The sequence below is a fragment of the Panthera leo genome, chromosome D1 (genome assembly GCF_018350215.1).
Source record: "Panthera leo isolate Ple1 chromosome D1, P.leo_Ple1_pat1.1, whole genome shotgun sequence".
Lineage (NCBI taxonomy): Eukaryota > Metazoa > Chordata > Mammalia > Carnivora > Felidae > Panthera > Panthera leo.
The window spans coordinates 106,327,055-106,348,723 of NC_056688.1; the positions used below are offsets into that span (position 1 = coordinate 106,327,055).

General features: G+C 49.6%; 1 protein-coding gene across 2 annotated transcripts; it reads right to left on the reverse strand.

The window, feature by feature from the left end:
- Positions 1-1,203: 1,203 nt before the first annotated feature.
- STX5 (syntaxin 5) lies at positions 1,204-21,643 on the reverse strand. Of its 2 annotated transcripts, none has more exons than XM_042904977.1 (11): positions 21,549-21,643; positions 20,603-20,846; positions 19,562-19,632; positions 19,351-19,406; positions 19,166-19,236; positions 14,533-14,649; positions 14,390-14,446; positions 14,134-14,215; positions 13,339-13,445; positions 13,047-13,168; positions 1,204-1,956 (listed from the first exon to the last, which is right to left on the reverse strand). In XM_042904977.1, the coding sequence occupies exons 2-11, from the start codon at positions 20,825-20,827 to the stop codon at positions 1,797-1,799; spliced, it is 1,068 nt and encodes a 355-aa protein (XP_042760911.1). In that variant the 5' UTR covers positions 20,828-20,846; positions 21,549-21,643; the 3' UTR covers positions 1,204-1,796. The 2 variants fall into 2 exon arrangements, with proteins under 2 accessions (XP_042760911.1, XP_042760912.1); XM_042904978.1 differs by lacking the exon at positions 21,549-21,643 and adding an exon at positions 20,953-21,380.
- Between the last annotated feature and the right edge of the window lie 26 nt (positions 21,644-21,669).

A 21,669-nucleotide genomic window follows, 5' to 3' on the forward strand; every position in this document is an offset into this window, starting at 1 on the left:
CAGGCTGGTGCAGCCCAGGACTCCGAGAGGAACAAGAAAGGGGGTCGCACGAAGGGCCCTCCGAGGAATGGGAGGCCCGGGCCTCGGAGCGGGAGTGATTGTTCATAGACCTCAGTACTTAAGTCTCGGCCCAACCATTTGCCAGCTGCGGATATGTACCACGCTTTCCTCATCTATAAAATGGATTATCAGGCAATAGAAAACTAGCACGTAAACCCCAAGAGGGCAGGGTCCTCGACAAATTCATGGGTGGTTTGGTTTTTTTTTTCTCTAACCCCTGGCTCAGTACCCTGCCTGGCACGCACCAAGAACTCAACAAACATTTGTGAAATAAATGAATTTCCGATCTCCACATCCTCCCAAGAGTTGCCGAGTCAAAGGAGCATTGCACTTCCGACTTTGGCAAGCAATTGGCTTCACAACCTCCTCACCCACCACAGACGTGCTGGGCCAGACCTACATTCTGTGTCAATTGGGCAGTGAGGATGCAAGCGAGACACCCGGTGAACAGAGGCCAAGGGGACCTAGTAAAATGCCTTGGCTAAGAAAAGCCATAGGTTCTCCTAGGCGACTTCCCCACCCTCCCACCCCGACCCTCGCCAAAGTTCTAGGGCCAGCTTGGTGTATGGTTATTGTTTTCCTGTAGCTTGAGCTGCTTTTGGGGTGTGTGAGATGGGGGGGGAGGGACTCCAGTAACCTCAGAAACTTGGTTGTGGGTCCTGGCCAAGAAGCATATGAACTTCCCCAGAGGGTGGATATTCCAGGCAGGCCTCCATCCTCCTGTGACTGGCTTGGATGAGGGGCTTGGAGGGGACCAAGAGCCTCAGTTGGAGCGGGGAACAGATTCTTCGCCTTTCACTCCTTGCAGCAGGCAGAGCTCCTGTGTCATCCAGCGTAAGGAAAAACGGGGCCAGCTGGTCAGAGGATGCAGCTGAAACAGGTACAAATGCTCCTAGAGATGGTCCTGGAAGTTGCTACCAAACAAGGACCCCCTCTGGGGTCCCGATTCCCCCTCCGAAGGGAAGTTTCCATGCTAATGAAATGCTGCACTTGAGTCCTCCTCCACCTGGAGGCAGTTGTGTACATGGGACCCAAAGCCTGGCCCTTCAAGCGGTTGGCCTGGCCTTTCGGTCCCTGTACTGGGCGGTGTGCTCACTGCATAGGCCCTTCGACGCTCCCACCCAGAAATGACGACAGGGCCAGTGAGGCTGACAGTCTTGCTGTAATTGGGAGAAAACGGGCTGCAGCACATTTGGCAGAGAGAGTCACCAGCAGCCAGAGTTGGGGTTGTGCGGGCAGCCGAGGGGCTCAGGGCCCCCTGCCTCACGTGGTGAAGAAAGGAAGAAGAAAGGTCAAATTCTAACCCAGATGGGAAAGTTGGTCCCAGGGGGGCAGTTTCGCTTCCTCTCCTCACTCGCAGGAAGGTGGGGAAACGGCATCATCTCCCCTTGCTGCCAAAGTTTCCTTTGGAAGAGGCTGGGGAGTTTCTAAAAATCTCCTACCTAGTGGAGACAACCTCCTCCACAGGCCCCCAGTTGGCCTCTGCTCTCTTCCAGCCACTTCACAGCAGAGTACAAATCCAGAACCGTGTGTTTCGTGGGCCTGAGGGTGGTGAGGGGAGGACAGGGTGGCCAGAGGCAAAGGGTCAGGGGTCAGGGGCAGTGGCCATTCTCAGCAGTTCTAGGGAAACAGGGCCTTTCTCCCCAGCACCCTGCACAGGCTCAGCGGCAGCACTGGCCACCTGCCCTCCCAAAAGGGTTCCAAACCCCCACGAAGTGCCTCAGAGTAGAGAGGGTTCAGGCAAGGAAGACCACAAAGATGATGAAGAAGACAATGAGGATGAGGAAGATTTTGACCATGAGCCACCGGTTAGAGGTGACCGACTGGAAGTACTTGAGGATCTCTGAATGGGCGGCGTCAACATCCAGCTGGGCTCCCAGCACGTTCTCGTCGATCCTGGGGACAGAGCCAAAAGAGGAAAGAGAAGGACACCGGATTAAAAAGAAGGCTATTATACTATAGTTACGGACACGGGAAGATAGTCACAACGTGTGGGAGTGGGAAGTAGGTACATACATTGCGATCCCATTTTTGTGTATACGCACTTGTGTCCAGAGAAAGCTCTGGAAGGGTAACGTAGACAAGTCTTGGCTCTGGTTTGAAAATTAGCTCTGCAACTTATTAGCTTATGATCTTGAGCCAGTCATTCAGCCTCCCGACTCATTTTCCTCAACTGCAAAGGAGGGAAAATGAGGATACACCGACCCGGCCTCTCCGGTTGTTGTCGGCCTTAAATGAGTTAACAGAAGGTGCCCAACCCTTAGTGAGAGCCGCCAAAATGTTGGCTATTTGAATTTTTTGCTCATCAGGATTTATTGATTTTCGTCTAAAAAACAGTATTGAATTTGTAACAAGGCGGGGGCGGGGGGGGGGGGAACATCCATAGATCATTAGAGTTAGGAAATCCCAGCTCTGAGTTAAGACAGGAAGAAAAACTGCATGATATGGACAGGAAGTCAGGGGAGAAGAAAAGCCCTGCAATTAGTCGAACATGTCTCTCCAGCATATAGAGAAGTCCTCAGACGAAGGGCCACCTCTTGAGACACCGCTGAGGAAAGTAAAACATTTCCCCGCCAAACTGCATATGCAATCCTGAAAACCCAATGCAAACCCAGGTCTTTGCAAAGGGAGTCCCTGGGAGCAGAGACCTCTGTGAGCTCTGGGGACCGAAAAGGTGGAGCCTTGTAATCCAGTTGGAACATGAGAGGCTGGGCCAGTGGCTGTAAGCCCAAGGTCCTCAGAAGGTGCTCGTGAGAACTGTGAACTAATCTCTGTCCAAATACAAGAGCCCAGGGGTGCCGGCTGGCTTATTCAAAAGAGCATGTGACTCTTGATCTTGGGGTTGTTGAGTTCAAGCCCCGTGTTAAGTGGAGAGATTACACACATGAATACATTTAAAACGAATTCAGATACAGGAGCCTGGACTGTACATGATTCCCTATTTATATCAGAGTGGCTATAACTCAATTAGTATCAGGTTTCCTACCTCTGGGCTGGAATTTCATTTCTCAGTGTGGATTCCACTGGCATACCCCAGAAAGCTCATCTTGACCATTAGGAATGGCTTTACTTAACAAAAATGGATAGTCAATGCAGTCAGGCATAAGAAAGATTTTAAACTTTTTAAATTTAATTAATTTATTTATTTTGAGAGAGGCAGAGAGAGCATGCACAGGGGAGGGGCAGAGAGAGAGAGGGAGAGAGAATCCCAAGCAGGCTCCACACTGTCAGTGCAGAGCCCGCCTCAGGGCCTGAAACCACAAACCATGAGATCACGACCCAAGCCGAAATCAAGCGTAGGACACCCAACCGACGGAGCCACCCAAGCACCCTTGGCCTAAGAAAGATTTTAAATGGGAATCCATGAATGAAAACTAATGGGAGAGGGTATTGGTGGTGAAAAATTAGGTATTGGCAGGATACTTGGAGAAAGTAGGGGGGGAGTAAAGATGGAAATGACGGGGGTGGAAAATAATGGCTTGGGAAGAAGGCTGAAGAAAATAGAAAGGGAACAAGTCTGCAAGGTGGGGAGGACAAAGGGGTGGATGGATGGAGAGGCAGGAAAACCCAGAGCACGAGAAGGTGTGTGTACGTTGGGGATGACAATAAAAAGGAGGTTGAATGGAAGAAAACACTAAACCTAGGGACTGGAAAGATTATTTGACCACAATTCAGAGATCTGAGATTTTAGTTTTCGGAGTGTAAGTTTCCCCAAAGCTTCCTAAGGACCAACAGAGGAGTTGGGTCATGTTCAGAGGATACAGAAGCTGCCTTTAAGGAGCTCCACATGGCCAGGTTTAGGAAATCTGACTGTAATAACAAAATAATGATGGGGCACCCGGGTGGCTCAGCTGGTTGTGTGTAACTCTGGCCCAGGTCACGATCCCATGGTTCGAGGGTTCGAGACTCATGTCAGGCTCTGTGCTGACAGCTCAGAGTCTGGAGCCTGCTTCGGATTCTGTGTCTCCCTCTTTCTAACCCCTCTCCCGCTCACACTCTGTCTCTAAAATAAATATTAAAAAATAGTAACAATGATGATGGCGGTGCCTGTGTGACTCAGTAGGTTAAGTGCCCGACTTCGGCTTAGGTCATGATCTCATGGTTCGTGAGTTCGAGCCTCACATTGGGCTCTGCACTGATGGTGCAGAGCCTGCCTGGGATAATCTTCCTCCCTTTCTCTCTACCCCCTCCCTCCCCCCCTCAAAATAAATAAACATAAAATAATAATGGTAATGGATTATCTTACATTGAGTAAAAATAATCCATTATTCCTAGTAATGTTTAAAGAGAAAAACCTCCTTTAAAAAAAAAATTTTTTAACGTTTGTTTATTTTTGAGAGAGAGAGAGAGCGCACACGAGCAGGGGAGGCGCAGAGAGAGAGGGAGACACAGAATCTGAAGCAGGCTCCAGGCTCTGAGCTGTCAGCACAGAGCCTGATGTGGGGCTCGAACCCACGAACCACAAGATCATGACCTGAGCTGAAGTCAGACACTTAACTGAGTCACCCAGGCGCCCAAGAAACCTTTAAAAAAAAAAAAAAAATGGGGGGAGGCACCTGTGCGGCTCAGTTAAGCGTCCGACTTCAGCTCAGATCACAATCTCACGGTTCATGAGTTTCAGCCCTACAACGGGCTCTGTGCTGACAGCTCAGAGCCTGGAGCCTGCTTCAGATGCTGTGTCTCCCCCTCTCTCTGCCCCTCCCCCGCTCTCACTCTGTCTCTCTCTCCCTGTCTCTCAAAAACAAATAAACATTAAAAAGATTTTTTTAAATTTTTTAAAAATGTTTGTTTTTGAGAGAGAGAGACAGGATGTGAGCAAGGGAGGAGCAGAGAGAGAGGGAGACACAGCATCTTGAAGCAGGCTCCAGGCTCTGAGCTGTCAGCATAGCAGGGCTCAAACTCAGGAACCGGGAGATCAGGACCCGAGCCGAAGTTAGGATGCTCAACTGACTGAACCACCCAGGCGCCCTGAGAAAGCTCCTTCTTTACAGAAGGATTCCAGCTGTAAAAATGTAGCAGAGAGGAAAGAATAAGAGAATTGCCATGTTGCCATATACAATGTTACAAATGAATCAGGCAAGGACCATCATGGGCGGAAGGAGCTGCAAGTTCACACGGCCTCAAATCGTCACCCCATGGAAAACTTGGTGGGATGGTCACCACAGTCAACAAGTGACCAAACCTGGCATCGCCAAGAAAAGGATGACCTCACCACGTGCCTACTGATAACAATCACCTACACAGCTGGCCAAAAATCTAGAACCTAAATCCAATCGTGAGGCAACACTGGATAAATACACGCGTGGGACTTTCTGTAAGAGGCACTGGCCTCTTGAAAGGAAAGTCCGTGCCACGAGAAGCAAAGCTTCAGAAGGCAGACTAAAGAGGCAAAACAATCTAATGCCACCTGTCAATACTGCCTGGGTCTTGAAGGGGGAAAAAAAATGCTTTTAGCATTTTAGCGACTCTTATCTAGCAGTTTAAAAAAATTTTTGTTTTAATGTTTATTTATTTTTGAGACAGAGAGAGACAGACCATGAACAGGGGAGGGTCAGAGAGAGAGGGAGACACAGAACCCGAAGCAGGCTCCAGGCTCTGAGCTGTCAGCACAGAGCCCGACGCGGGACTCGAACCCACAGACCGTGAGATCATGACCTGAGCCGAAGTCGTAGACTCCACCGACTGAGCCACCCAGGCGCCCCCTTTTCTAGCAGTTTTTAAGAACAGCTGGGGAAATTTCAGTATGCACTAAATACTGGACAGTGCTAGAGAACTGTTCGTTTTCTTAGCTATGATAATGGCATTGTGGCCGGTCAGGAGAATACCAGACCTTGGCAGATATGTGCCAAAGTATTCAGGGATAAAAACATCATGATCTTTGCACTTACTTTCAAATGATTCAGAATTAAAAAAAAAAAAAAAAAGAGAGAGAGAGAAGGAAAGCAAATACGATAAAATACTAAGCGAATCTGGGTAAAAGGAACGTATAGGTGTTCATTGTACTATTCTCCCCACTTTTCTAGTTAGAAATTTCATAATTTATAAAATGGTGTGAAAAAGAAAACAAAGAGAGTAACAGATCAGCAGTTTTCATACCCTTAGAAAAAATAAGAAACACCTTTGGGGTGCCTGGGTGGTTCGGTCGGTTGGGCATTCGACTTCGGCTCGGGTCATGATCTCACAGTTTGTGAGTTCAAGCCCTGCGTTGGGCTCTATGCTGACACCTCAGAGCCCGGAGCCTGCTTCAGATTCTGTGTCTCCCCCTCTCTCTGCCCCTCCCCTGCTCAGGCTCTGTGGCTCTCTGTCTCTCAATAATAAATGTTAAAATTTTTTTTTTTCTTTTCAAAGAAACACCTTTTAGGCATCCCCTAAATGAAAATTCTCATGTCTCACGTCCAGAAAGTCTAGGATGGGACCCAGGAATCCACATACTGAAGAACTTAGGACTAAATTACTTTTTTTTTTTTTTAAGTTGATTTCATTTATTTATCTTGAGAGAGAGAAAGAGAGATCAAGGGAGGGGCACAGAGGGAGAGAGAGAATCCCAAGCAGGTTCCACACTGTCAGCGCAGAGCCTTATGTGAGGCTCGAGCTCACAAACTATGAGATCATGACCCAAGCTGAAATCAAGAGCCAGATGCCCAACCAACTGAGCCACCCATGTGCCCCTACATCGGTGGTTTCTAAAGAGGGTGCTTAAATCCAGATCTACCGGCATGCAGGAAGCAAAGAGAAGAATGTTTAGGTCTGTTTTATTATTATTATTTTTTTAACGTTTATTTATTTTTGAGACAGAGAGAGACAGAGCATGAACAGGGGAGCGTCAGAGAGAGGGAGACACAGAATCTGAAACAGGCTCCAGGCTCTGAGCGGTCAGCACAGAGCCCGACGCGGGGCTCGAACTCACGGACTGCGAGATCGTGACCCGAGCCGAAGTCGGCCGCTTAACCGACTGAGCCACCCAGGCGCCCCAAGTTTAGGTCTATTTTAAAACTTTCATCCTTTCAGGGGGCCCCTGGGTGGCTCAGTTGGTTAAGCGTCCAGCTTCAGCTCTGGTCATGATCTCACAGTTTGTGGGTTCAAGCCCCGCGTCGGACTCTGTGCTGACAGCTCAGAGCCTGGAATCTGCTTCAGATTTTGTGTCTCCCTCTCTCTCTCTGCCCCTCCCCCGCCTGCACTCTCTCAAAAATAAATAAACATTAAAAACAAAACTTAAGAGGCCCCTGGGTGGCTTAGTTGGTTGAGGCCTCCCTCATCAGGGAGGCCACAGACTCCCCCAAGTCTCTTGTGAGTATCAGACCACACATCACATGCCACTCGGATGTCCCATCTGGCACTCGGCATGTCCAGAACAAAGCTCGTCCCTTTACCCAGCGCCAATCTACTTCATCCTGTATTCTCGCCCTGAGCACAAACTCCTTGCTGTGGCGCACCGGCCCTTTGCGACCCGGCCCTGCCCCCTCCGGTTCCCTCCCTCACCACCCCCCATGCCCTGTGCGGTAGTGCTGCATTCTTGGAATCCACCCAAGCTCTTTTTCATTTCTGAGCTGGTCCTCCCCGCCCCCCCCCCCCCCCCCCACCCCAGAGAATGGCCTTTTCTTTCCCCTTCTTCGGCTGGCATTCCTCCTCAAGACTTAGCTCGGTATTTTTTTTTACTTCTAGAAAGAGGTACCTAGTCTGAGTTCCCTTATCTCCTTCACTTCCTGCCCTTCCCATGCTGAACTGCAACTGTCAGCGTATGACGCTCCGAGTGGACATGAGCTCCACGAGGACCAGGACTGTCTTTCACCGTCCTATCCCCATTTCCAGCAGGACTAGCTCGCAGCCGCGACAACAGGTGTTTGCTAAACCAACGACCAAATGAATACTAACGCTGAAAGATACTTAGGACGCTGTTGCAAGGAAGACTAGAAGGTAAAGTTGCACGCGTGCTATCGTGTTAACTATTTAAAACACGTACGCGATGGACACAGAACCCCAATGCCTTTTATAATTGTCTCACTGGATCTACAGTAATATTCTAACATTCAAAATACATCACAGCCTGAGGAGCTGTGGAGTGTCTGTGGAACAAGCCAGTAAGGAGTTCCCGAGGTATCAGTTGAACCAAGTAAGTGTCAGTCTTTTGAAGTCTCTTGATTCTAAGACCAAGACAGCTGTACTCACAGCACCTTATAAATGGCCGGTACCATAGTTGTTGAATAAACAAACATCCTATTAACCAGTGGTTCTCAAACTTGGATGCTCATCAGAACCCTCTGAGCTTACAGGTCATGATCTCACAGTCTGTGGGTTCGAACCCCGCGTCGGGCTCTGTGCTGACAGCTCGGAGCCTGGGGCCTGCTTCGGATTCTGTGTCTCCCTCTCTCTCAAAAATAAAACATTAAAGAAAAAATTTAAAATAAATAAATAGAAGAACCCTCTGAGCTTACATAAAAATGGGAGATTCCTGGCGGGCCACTCCACTCACATCCACGGAATCTGAATCTCCAAGTGTGAGGCCAGGGACCTATCTTCTTCACCTCTGCCTAATTAAATATGTGAGGCTGCTTAATGGATCAGCACAGGGAAACCTGCTTTATACAAATCCAGGTGTTCACCAGTTTCATTCGACCTATACCCCAGCGTGAAAGCACTCTGCTAGGCGCCCTGGGGAATAAAGATCAACCAAGACTGCGCGCTGCTAAAAGGCCTAAGAGCAAGTGGGCAGGCACGCGGAGCCGTGTGGATTCCTCTACCTCCCACATCTCCTTCTGCCCCTCTCTCTGCCGCTGGCCCCCCTTGTACTGAGCTGAAGAGGCTGAAATTGTGGGAGGAACTGGGCGCAGTCTGAGTAAGTAACAGCCAGACAGTTCTGAAACTTTGTGAAAGATACAAATGTACACATTCAAGAGGCTCAGCCAACCCCAAGAAAGAGAAATGCAAAGAAAGTGACATCTGGACACATGCTGGTTAACTGCTGAAAAACAAAGACAAAACAAAACAAACAAAAAACCCCCAAACAACTGAAAAGTAGCCAGAGAGAAAGACATCACATAAACAGTTCATGTTACCACTGCCTTCTCATTAAGAACAAAAAAGACCAAAAGAGAGTAGAGTGATACATCTGAAGTGCTTAAAGAGAAAAACCATAAATCCAGAATTCTATCACCAGGGGAAACATCCTTCTCTATAGAATGAGGGTAGGGTCGCCTAGCTGGCTCAGCCAGTGGAGCCTGCGGCTCTTGAACTTGGCGTTGTGCGTTCACACTGGGCATAGAGCCTACCTTTAAAAACACAAAACGGGGGCACCTGGGTGGCCCAGTCGGTTGAGCGTCCGACTTTGGCTCAGGTCATGATCTCGCGGGTCCATGAGTTTGAGCCCCGCGTTGGACTCTGCTGACAGCTCAGAGCCTGGAACCTGCTTCGGATTCTGTGTCTCCCTCTCTCCCTGCCCCTCCCCTGCTTGTGCTCTGTCTCTCTCAAAAATAAATAAACCTTAAAAAAAAAAAAAACGGGGTGCCTGGGTGGCTCAGTTGGTTAAGCGTCTGACTTCGGCTCAGGTCATGATCTTGCGGTTTGTGAGTTCAAGCCCCACGTCGGGCTCTGTGCTGACAGCCTGGAGCCTGCTTCTGATTCTGTGTCTCCCTCTCTCTCTACCCCTCCCCTGTTCGCAGTCTGTCTCTCAATAATAAATAAGCATTAAAAAATTAAAATAAATAAAAATAACAACAACAACAAAAAAAAACAACTACAAAACAGGGGCACCAGGGTGGCTCAATCGGTTAAGTGTCCTGACTTTTCAGCTCAGGTCATGATCTCATGGTCTGTGGGATCGAGCCCCGCGACAGCTCTTTGCTGACAGTGTGGAGCCTGCTTGGGATTCTCTGTCTCCCTCTCTTGGTCCCTCCCCGGCTGGTGTGTGCACACATGCTGCTCTAATACTCTCTCTCTTTCAAAATAAGTAAACATTTAAAAAAAAACAAAAACAAAGGAGGGGTACCTGGGTCACTCAGTTGATTAAGCATCCAACTTCAGCTCAGGTCATGATCTCACGGTTTGAGTTCAAGCGCAGCATCGGGCTCTGCACTATTCAGAGCCTGCTTGGGATTCTCTCTGCCCCACCTCTCTCCACACACTGTCTGTCTGTCTGTCTCTCTCAAAATAAATAAATTCAAAGAAGAGAGAGCGAGAGAGAGACGCCTGGTTGGCTCAGTATGTTAAGCATCTGACTCTTGGTTTCAGCTCAGGTCATGATCTCACAGTTCGTAAGTTCCAGCCCTGCATTGGGCTCTGCGCTGGCGGTGTGGAACCTGCATGGGATTCTCAGTCTTTCCCTCTCTCTCTCTCTGCCTCTCCCCTGCGTGCACGCTCTCTCTCTCAAAATAAATAAACTTAAAAAACAGAGGGAAAGAAGGGTGCCTGGGTGGCTCAGTTGGTTGAGCGCCGACTTCAGCTCAGGTCATGATCTTACAGTTTGGGAGTTCGAGCCCCATGTCGGGCTCTGCGCTGACAGACAGGAGCCTGGAGCCTGCTTCAGATCCTGTGTCTCCCTCTCTTTCTGCCCCTCCCCCACTCATGCTCTCTCTCTCTCTCTCTCTCTCTCTCAAAAACAAAAAACATTTAAAAAAAAAAAAGGGGGGAAAGAGAATAAAAGTGAAATAAAAAAATTTTCAGATAAAAGGAAAGTAAAACATGCCAGCAGATCTGCACTACAAAAAATGCTACAGAAAGTTCTTCAGGTTAACGGGAAGTGATACCAGACAGAAACTGGATATCCAGGAAGGAATGGAGAGCGCTGGAAATGGTCAACAGAGAAGTAAATCGAAAGACAATTTTTTCCTTTTAATTTCTGTGAAACAAAAACCATAATACTGGATTAGGGGATTTCGAACGTATGTAAGTGCAACAGATACGACAACTAGAGTGTAAAGGCTGGATGAGAGGGTTGCGAAGTTCTTCCATTTCACATGAAGGAGGCTGTAAAAGCTGATGATGTAATCCCTAGAGGAGCCACTTAAGAAAACAGGAAAAAGAAAAAGCAAACAGTAAAATGGTAGAAATCCAACCTTATCAAAAATTACACTAATTTTATGGAATCATAAAATTGAATAGCCAGAGCAATCTTGAGAAAGAACAAAGCCGGAGATATCACACTCCCTGATTTCAAACTATACTACAAAACATTAGTAATCGGGGTGCCTGGGTGGCTCAGTCGGTTAAGTGTCCAACTCATGGTGTTGGCTCAAGTCATGATCTCATGGTTCATGGGTTCAAGCCCCATGTTGGGCTCCGCGCTGATGGTGCAGAGCCTGCTTGGGATTCTCTCCCTCCCTCTCTCTCTCTAGCCCTCCCCTACTTGCGCGCGCTCTCTCTCTCTCTCTCTCTCTCTCTCTCTCAAGATAAACAGTAAAAAAGAAAAAGAAAAAAAACCGTAGTAACTAATACCGGCACAAATGCAGACACAAAGATCAACAGAACATGAGAGAGAGCCCAGGAATACATCCACCCACGTAACATCAATTGGTCTACAACAAAGGAGATAAGACTATACAATGGGTAACTGTCAGACAATCACTTCAATAAATGGTGTTGGGAAAACTGGACAGCTCCATGCAAAAGAATGGAACTGGACCACTTTCTTACACCATACACAAAAAGAAACTCAAAACGGATTAAAGACTCGAATGTCAGACCTGAAACCATAAAAATCCTAGAAGAAACCATAGGTGGTAGACTCCTTGACATCACTTAGTGCCATGTGTTTTGGACCTGACGTCGCAGGCAAGGGCAACAAAAGCATAAATAACAAATGGGAGTACAACCAAACTAAAGAGCTTTTGCACAACAAAGAAAATGATTGGCAAAGTTCGTTTCTACTGTGAGGGAGAAAAGTTTGCAAGTCATATATCTGATAAGGGGCCAATATCTAAAATATAGAACGACCTTATACAACTCAACAGCAAGAACTCCATAAACGATCCAATTAAAACACGGGCAGAGTCTAAGTAGATGTTTTTCCAGCGAAGACATCCAGATGACCAACAAGCACATGAAAAGATGCTCAACATCACTCGTCAGCATGCAAACCAAAACCACAATGAGATACGTGACTTCCTACCTGTCAGAATGGTTAAAAAAAAACAAAAGAAAGAAAGAACAAGTGTCGGCGAGGATGTGGAGGAAAGAAACCCTTGTGCACAGTTGGTAGAAATGTAAACTGATACAGAGATCGTGGGAAACAGCAAGAAGATTCCTCAGAAAATTAAAAATAGGGGCGCTTGGGTGGCTCCGCCAGTTAAGCGTCCGACTCAACTTCAGCCCAGGTCATGATCTCACGGTTTGTGGGTTTGAGCCCCGTATTGGGATCTGTACCAATAATGCAGAGCCTGACTGGGATTCTCTCTCTCCCTCTGCCCACTACCCTCTCAAAATAAATAAATAAACTAAAAAAAAAGAAAAAAGAAAAATAGAACTACCATACAATCCAGTAATTCTACTGGGCGTTTATCCAAAAAAAAACCAACAAAAAAAGCCCTCCAAAGACCACTAACTCAAAACGATACATGCACCCCTATGTTCACTGGAGCATTATTTACAACAGCCAAGATATGGAAGAACCCTAAGAGTCCATCGATAGGCAACTACTCAGTCACTTTCTTAACACGTCATCCTGTTATAATTCTCCCTGTAGACCTTATCACTACCCGGAAATTTCTTGTCAATTCTTTTGAACAGCTGCCCTCACCTGCCCAATTGACTTCCGTACCTATACTATGGAGACTCCACGGTCTTACTCATCACTACATCCCCAACACCTAGAATGTCGCCGAGCATGAAACAGGTGCTCAGTAAACACTTGTTGAATGGATGGACTTGGCCCTGTGGGTGGGCCAGATTTACTCTACTCTTCCAAAGGGCATCAAGCTGTCCCCGGGGGAGCTTTAGGATGCCACCCTATGGAGAGGAGAAGGTCCTTCTGTCTAGGGTGGAAGAGAGAGTCTCACCTCTGGATGGTCTCTTCCTGCTCCTTAACCATGTGCGCCAACTGCTGAAAGATGGAGCCCAGCTCGACAATCGTGGACTCAATGTTCTGCATGGTGTCTGCCCGGCTCTGGATGTAGGAATCCTTCAGAGGAGAGAGAGCACACATGAGCACTGGGAGCTTCCTCAGGGTAGAGCCTGCCTCTTTAGGACCGTCCCCGCTTGCCATTCCACGCAAGGCCCATTTCAGCCCTTGCTGGTGGCCCACAGGGGAGGACAAAGGAGCATCTCCTCCCCAGTTCAGAGCCCAGGTACCTGCTCATCAATGAGCTGCAGCTGCTGGCTGGTCCGAGGGTCCATCATGTCAATGGCCACATCCCCGGAGGCACGGGACTCCGCCCCCAAAACCACAGCACTGCCCCCTACGGAGAGAAAGAAAAAGCACTTCTTAGGTTCAAAGCCCACGTGCTCTGGATGTGACTCCCAGCTCTGGCACTTAATAGCCTTGTGACCCTGGACAAATCATTTAACTTCTCTGAGCCTCGGCTTCCTCAACTGTAAAATGGGGGATAGTAACAACTGCTTTCCCAGAGGGGGGTGGTGACAAGTGAGAGAGGGGCGCCTGGGTAGCTCAGTTGATTGAGCATCCAACTTTGGCGCAGGTCATGATCTCACAGTTTGTGAGTTTGAGCCCTGCATCGGGCTCGCTGCTGTCAGCACAGAGCCTACTTCAGATCCTTTGTCTCCTGCTCTCTCTGCCCCTCCCTGGCTTGTGCTCATCTCTCTCTCTCTCTCCCCCTCCCTCTCTCTCTCGCAAAAATAAACATTAAAAACAAAATTAAGTGAGAGAATGCGAATGAAGTGCACGAAAAGATTAGAAACCGTCATCGTACTGCATGTGACTGACGTCAGCCCCAAACACGAGAATGTGGTAGACTGAGTGTGGATCACGAACGCCAGCAATGAGGTTTGACCTCTGAAAATCCTAGCACGTCCCTTGCTTGTCTGTTCTCCTACCCTACTGCTGCCATCACGGGATTAGAGGATGCCATCAGAGCCAGAGGAACTGGGTCTTTCCCCTCAAGGCTCCCCTCGTCACCTATGACTTACCCAGGTGGTTGGGGGCAAGGGGCAGGGCTGACACAGGCGCCCGGGAGAACTGCTCCCGCCGGTTCCTCTGCTGCTTCAGGTTCTGGGGTTGGGGAAGAAATGCAAAGGTCCTGAGGCCTCTGGGAAGCAGGCGTGTTAGAGAGGCCCTCTTGTTGGTCCTTGACCCTGTTACCTTCACCCCTCCACTTGTTCCTGCCCCATTTCTCCCTTGGGCCCTTACCCCCAAACTCCTACCCCTCCTACAGATTTTCCTTACCTCTGTCCTCACTTCTAAAACTGATTTGAAGTCATTGGACATCGAGGCCAGTTTCGACTAGAAGAAAAGGAGAGAGAGGATCAGCCAAGGAAGACAACACCTTTCTCCCTTCTGCCTCCCCCTCTACCAACCCCAGGTCCCACCTGCAGGGAGACCACGATGGTGTTGGAATGAGTTTGCAGGTGCCGGCCGCTCTGGCTACCCTTGGCCCTCACAAAATCCTGAAGCTGGGCAATTTGTTTGTTGAGGCTATTGATGTCCTAGGGAGAGCCAACAGAAAAACTGTTAACAAAGGGTTCCTCAGCCAATGTCTCTCCCGCATGGACGGCTCTGGCATGGAGGGCAGGGCGGAAGTTACAAATGGGAGGGAGGGTGCTTCAGAGTCAGACCAGAAGGGCCTGCTAGGATGTTCCAAGCTCTGGACTTTGCTCTGGCTCAGTCCCTGCAGAGGAGAGCCAGAAGAGGTGAAATATGGTCTCATCCATTTGTATACAAATTTTTTTTGAATGTTTATTTATTTTTCACAGAGAGAGAGACAGACAGAACATGAGTGGGGGAGGGGCAGAGAGGGAGGGAGACACAGAATTCTACGCAGGTTACAGGCTTTGAGCTGTCAGCACAGAGCCCGATGCAGGGCTTGAACTCACGGACAGTGAGATCAGGACCTGAGCCAAAGTCGGATGCCCAACCGACTGAGCCACTCAGGCACCCCTGGTCTCATCCATTTGTAAATAAATGGCTTGCTTACCCTCTTCGCCCTACGGCCCAACTCTACCCTGTGAGGCCAGGCACATGGCCACAGAACTGCTTCAAAGGCCAAAATCTCAAGCCCAGAGCACACTGACTGACAAAGCACCTGTGCAGTAGGCAGGAGAAGGGAAGTCAAAGTCTCCACGACGGCCCAGAAACATCAACAAAATGCCTTTTATATACAGAATTCTGTTAAAAAATTATTATTGCGGGCAGCCTGGGTGCCTCAGTTGGTTAAGCAGTGACCCTTGATCTTGGCTCAGGTCGTGATCTCACAGTTCATGGGATGGAGCCCCACGTCAGGTTCTGTGCTGACAGTGCAGAGCCTGCTTGGGATTCTCTCTCTCTCTCTCTCTCTCTCTCTCTCTCTCTCTCTCCCCGCGCCTTTCCCACTCATACACACACTCTCAACATAAGTAAACATTAAAAAAATATTTTTATTGCAAAAGAGTGAAAGCTGTGACTTATCCGAGGTCACACATAAGGAGGTACCGTAGCACAGCCAGGCCTTCTACACCAGACCAAGGCATCCTCTGCCCCCCGATCTGGCTTGGCAAGTTACCAAGGGCCACATGAGACAAGAGAGATGAAGGAGGTGGCCACAGAGTGGCAGAGAAAGCTTGCCCAGGGGGTTGGGGGTGGGGAGCCCAGGGAGAAGAGGTCAGGAATAGTGAGTTCAAGGAATAGGCTGGAAGACAAACTGGATTAGGCAACTTCTAGAATTTCTCCAATAGGCCCCAGGTAGTATTCCAGGTGCAACCATTCTTTTCTTTTTTTATTTTTTTATAAGTTTATTTACTTATTCTGAGAGAGAGTGAGAGAGAGAGAATACCAAGCAGTCTCTGCACCAACACAGAGCCTGACGCGGGGCCCGAACTCACGAACCTCGCAATCGTGACGTGAGCTGTAAATCAAGGGTGAGACGCTTAACCAACTAAGCCACCCAGGTGTCCCCCCGCCCTACAGCAACCATTCCTGAGACCAATGGATGATTTTCACTGCTGGCTGGCTGTCCCTTCAGAGCTGATGCACCCTCCCTAGAGTCCCGTGGCCAAAACTGCATTCCAGGTTTTCTCCCCATAAAATCCCCCCCCCCCCAGGGTTCTAGCTTAGAAAACGGCACCACTTCCCACCGAAGTGCCCAAGCTGGAAGCTTCTAAGTCACACATTCGTACCTCCTAAGCCCATCTATGTGCCACAACGCAGCCACACTCGGCTGATCGCTGACCAGGCACTCGGCACCTTATATTCGTTTACTGTGCGCCACACGGCACGCTACGGAGCTTATAACTTGCGCTTTGTGGTGAAACTTAACGTGGACGACAACTCCTAATCCCCCCACCTCCAACGAAAACCTGTTCCCCCTTCTCCCTCCTTTTCTGTTTTGGTAAATGGCACCGCCAGTCGCCAGCTGCCCAGACCAAACGCTGGAGAGCCGTCCTCCTCTCTTTTCCCTTGATCCACATGGAGCCTACACGGAGCCCACAGAGAACCCAGCCGATTCCAACAGATGCTCCGAATCGAGCCGCTCGGCTACTTCTCTCCTAACCCTATTCTAGACCAAACCACCACCTTTGCTCTCTCAACTATAGCCAAGAGCCTCCTAAATGACCTTCCCCTTAAAGCCCACCCACAACAATCCGCTCTCTACACAGCAACCACGGTGAGCTTTGAACCAGAAATGGAGCAGGTCCTCCCTCTGCTGAAAATCTTCCAAGAGCTTCCACTCAAGTTAGAACACAAACCAAATTCTTTGTGCAGCTCACACCTGACTCTGTGTGGTCCAGCCCTGCCCATTTCCCCAACCTCATCCCCTCCCAGTCTCCTCACTTGCTCTGCTGCAGCCACACTGGCCTCTTTCGTGTTTATCAGATGCATTAAGGTGGCCCACCCTTCAGGGCCTTTCCCTTTGCTATTCCCATTTTCTGGAAAGTGCTCCCACCAGATCTTTGGATAACTGGCTTTTCCTTTACCATTCAGGTCTCAGAGTCACTTCTCACAGACTATCCTTTCCTTTCCTTTCCTTTTTAATTTAATTTAATTTAATTTTTATTTTTTTTAATTTTTTTTTTAACGTTTTATTTATTTTTGAGACAGAGGGAGACACAGCATGAACGGGGGAGGGGCAGAGAGAGAGGGAGACACAGAATGGGAAGCAGGCTCCAGGCTCTGAGCCATCAGCCCAGAGCCCGACGCGGGGCTCGAACTCACAGACCGTGAGATCGTGACCTGAGCCGAAGTCGGACGTCCAACCGACTGAGCCACCCAGGCGCCCCTTAATTTTATTTTAGAGAGAGAAAGAGAGTGTGAGCAGGGGAAAGAAGCAGAGGGAGAGGAAGAAAGAGAGGATCTTTCAAAAAAAATTTTTTTAAATTTATTTTGAGAGAGTGGAGGAGGGGCAGAGAGGAGGCCAGAGGATCCAAAGCAGGCTCTGTGCTGACAGCAGAGAGCCTGACCCAGGGCTTGAACCCAAGAACTGTGAGATCCTGACCCGAGCCAAAATCAGATGCTCAACTGACTGAGCCACCCAGGCGCCCCAAGAAAGAGAGGATCTTAAGCAGGCTCCATGCTCAGCACAGAGCCTGACATGGGGCTCGATCTCGCGATCCTGGGATCACGACCTGAGCTGAAATCAAGAGTCGGACGCTCATCCAACTGAGCCACCCAGGCGCCCCTCACAGATTATCTTATATCACCCCATCTAAAGTAGGCCCCTACCCTGAGGAACTCACTTCCCTTATGTCTTTAATGGGATTCACTACCCCGAAGTCGTCTGACAAACTCTACTTGTCGAGTTTCAGATAGGAAATCCTCAAGGGGAGGTACCCCATCTGTCTTGTTCACTGGGGAGTCCCCCAGAACCAGGCAGCTAAAACTCACTCCATCACGTGAGTGACTCCAAAAACAAACAACTGAATCCTCACATCCACCCTACGAGGTGGGTGCTGTTATCAGCCCCCTCTTATTTCCGAGGGCACTGAAGCTCAGAGTAGTCAGGCAGCTCACCCAAGGGTACACCATAACCACTGGACTGTCTGAGAACGGGCTGTGGTTCTTCAAAGCTTACGCAATAGCGCCCCAATAGTTCTGGTATCCTCTCTCTCCTACCCTGCATGGCACCTCTTGAACACGTCTGCCCTGGCCTTTGCCACCATCATCTTTTCACTGGACAGCGGCGGCAGCCTCCTCCCTGGCCTCTCTGCCCATCCGTGCTCCAGGCTGGTATTTCCCCCCCGGCGGTCATTCAGTCAACAAACACGGAGCACCTTTTCTACACCAGACGCTATTCCAGGCATTTGGGATACATCTATGATCCCAAGATGAAAAAACAGCAAGAAAAAACTCTCTGCTCTTGGGGCACTTATATTTTTCTCTTTTTTTCTTTCTTTTTTTTTTTTTTTTGGTTGAGGGCTGGAATGAGGTAGATGAGAGGGAACGGAAACAATAAATTAAGTGAGTTAATGATACAGAATGTTAGAAAGCATGAAGTGCTATAAAAAGCACAGTTTGGGGCACCGGAGGACTAAACAACACGCTCAGGGTAGGCCTCCCTGGGCGAACAACATCTGAGCAAAGACATGAACTTTCTTTTATAAGCCGTGCCTCTGCACCCTGTGTCCTCTGTCTGGAATGTTCTTCCACTGCCTCTACACAAGCCTTGACACCAGTTCAGATTTCACCCACCTCTGTAACATTTTTTCCCAGCGTCCTCAGGCTGTCTCATTCATCTTTTTGAAGCTCTGTTTTGTGCCACTTGCCTTCTACTCGTTCTGAGTACGAATGTATGGGACTAGATACCCCTTACAGACAATAAGCCCTCAGGGTGGAATTCTTGCCTCAGGTTTGTGAGGCAAGGGCCCAGCAGGGCTTTGTACACAGCACATGACCAAAGAGTGTCCACTGACTCAATGGATGAGCAAGGTCTTTGGGGCTGGCTCCAGAAACTCGCTCTGGACCTCCAAGACAAGGGGAAATTGATGAAAGCGATCTGACCGGAATGCTAGCTCCAAACAGCTAGCAGCTCACCTGTTTGATGATGTAAGTTAGCTCTTCGATTTCCACTGCTTTGTCATCGAAGAGGGACTTGCGCTTTGCCACTGTAGAGACAAATGAGGCCAGGACGGGTGAGGTCAAAGACAAGGCTCAGGGAGTCCGGTTCCTTAGAGCTCTTTGGTTCACTGCCCCATCTCTGAAAGACCCCAAGAACTCACAGATCGTCAGCTTCTCCAGCTTGGCAAATGTGTTGCTGAGGTCTTTCCCGATGCGCCTGGAAGCAAGCATTAGTGAGGGCACTAGGAGAAAGAGCAGGACAGGACCTGTTCCTATTCCCACATTAGCTCCCTCACAGCCAAGGCCACCAAAGGCAAGCCAACTCCTTCCCAGACACCGCACCACCCCACCACGTAACTTCTCTCAACTTACTTGGCCATGAGGGTAAATTCACTACGCTGCCGGACAGCACGCAGAGCCGGCTTGTTTGTCTGGATTCCATTCTGAAAAGCAACATCAAGAGGTGAAGCTTGAGTTCCCCCTCCCCGTTTCCAGCTTTCGCTATTCCTCAGGTGCCCACTAAATTCTCTCTAGCTCTTGTACCGGACAGTCTAATCTTGTCAGTAGTTGTCACGTGGACCCAGGTTCAAATCTCGACTCCTCCACTTACTAGCTGGAGGGGTTGGGGCAAGTGACATGCACCATTCTGAATATCTATTTCCTCTTGTATAAAACGCAGTTGCTGGAATCAAGCAGCATCAGGGCTATAAAGTACTTTAGTCATATACCTGGTACGTTATAAGCACTAAATAAACGACAGGCACTATTAACATTCTGTTTCTCCAGTCTGGAAATCAAAGAGGATAACTGGAAAACTCTTGGTGATCATACAGAAGAGCAGTAAAAATCTTTCAAACTGCAGTCACTCGGGGCCCACTTTGATTCAGAAAGTCTGGACTGAAACAAGGGAATCTAATTTTTTTAAAAAGCACTGCAAAGGAATTTTGACAAAAATTACTTATCAGGAAAACTTCTTTCATTTTACAGATATAAAAACTGAGGTCCCACTAGACTTTCTGGCCCAACATTCTGTGGTCACTGAGCAAACGTATGGTAAGGACTATTCCAGAACCAGTATTCAAAGTGCCTGTCTCTGAGCTAAAGGCTCTTTCTAGAACGTGTTCCTTACCCAAACCAGAAATACTGCAGCCACCTCTCACCCTGAGATATTCCTTGCAAAGTAACAACCCTACCCTCTGGGGGATTTCTCACACAAAAAAAGTCTAGGTCCTTGCCTCTAGATAGCTGGCCCACCCCATTCCCTGTTGCTTAGTAGATCCTCCAGCCCCCTCCAAGCTCGATCAGCTCTCCATCGTGTCACCCCCAAAATTCAGTCCCTCAACAGTGCTGGAGCACAGCCTCTCCCAGATTTCAGTAAGGCTCGCTCCTGCCTTTCCCACTCCTGGTCCTTACCTGACGGCTCTGCAGGGACTTGCAGGCAGACAGGAACTCCTGGGTCCGATCCCGGCAAGACATGGTGTTGGGAGGGGGAGGGACCAGGGCCGCTGGGGGGGGCAGAGGGGCGATGTCGCTGCTGCTACTGCCAGCAGTTGCAGGGGACAGGACCTGTGTCTTTGAGAGACCCAGGTAGACACCCTGATCCGTGTTCTTAGACCCGTAGCGTTTCCGCGGGATCATTGAGACGCATAACCTCGGACTGTTGTGGAGGGGAGAGTGTCATTCCCTAGGCAGCTTCCTTCCCCATAAATCCTTCCCCCACCCTCCCCCGCCCCAGCCAGCAAATCCTCGGGTCCCTTCTGCACCTGGCACGGACTTTCGCGCCCAAAGCTACCCGCCGATCCTGGGGCCGGCCCACGGCGGGCAGGGGCCCGCTCTCCGGCCCAATCGGTTCCCCCTCCTCAGACTCTTCTTCCAACTTGGCTCGGGCGGCCAGAGCGCGGGCCGGGGGCCTTGAAACAGAGACAGGGCCAGAGGCAGGTCCCGTGGCCCCGAGGCTCCAGCCCGGCCTGTGCAACTGCCCCAGGCCCTAACCGGGCCCTCTCGTATCCGCGGATCCCTTCGACTCCTCAGGGAGAAACGGTGACGGACCTCCTGAGGAGGACACACTTCGGTGGGCGGAAGGGGGAAAAAATCTCTAGGTGTTTATTTGAAACAGGAAGTCCCACCCCCGCCCAAATCCCGCCTTCTGGGGGACTGCGACCACCGATTAGCTAATGCCGACGTCTTTCTCAACAGGGGCTTTCCTGATTGGACGACGAAGTATTCCCTCATCCCGAGCCGGGCCGGCAGGACTTGCCCGCTCGCCCCAGGTTCCCTTCCCCCCCTGCCGTCGCCGCCCCCGGAAAGCCGCTGCCCAGAGCGGACACGGTGGCCAGACCCCTTCTAGAGCGAGTCCTACCTCCTCTCTGCCGCCTGCCGCCGCCACCACTGCCACAGTCTCCCGGGTGGTCACCGCCTCCTCCCCAAGCGCTAAAGCCGCCGAAACCCGACCAAAGCCTAGAAGCCGCCACGTCACCCAC

Coding starts and splice junctions, on each gene's coding strand:
- STX5 (XM_042904977.1), bottom strand. CDS start 20,827: ATGATCCCGCGGAAACGCTACGGGTCTAAGAACACGGATCAGGGTGTC. Junction 14,447..14,532: donor CCATCGTGGTCTCCCTGCAG/GTGGGACCTGGG, acceptor CTTTTCTTCTAG/TCGAAACTGGCCTCGATGTC. Junction 13,169..13,338: donor TGCAGCTCATTGATGAGCAG/GTACCTGGGCTC, acceptor TCTCCTCTGAAG/GATTCCTACATCCAGAGCCG.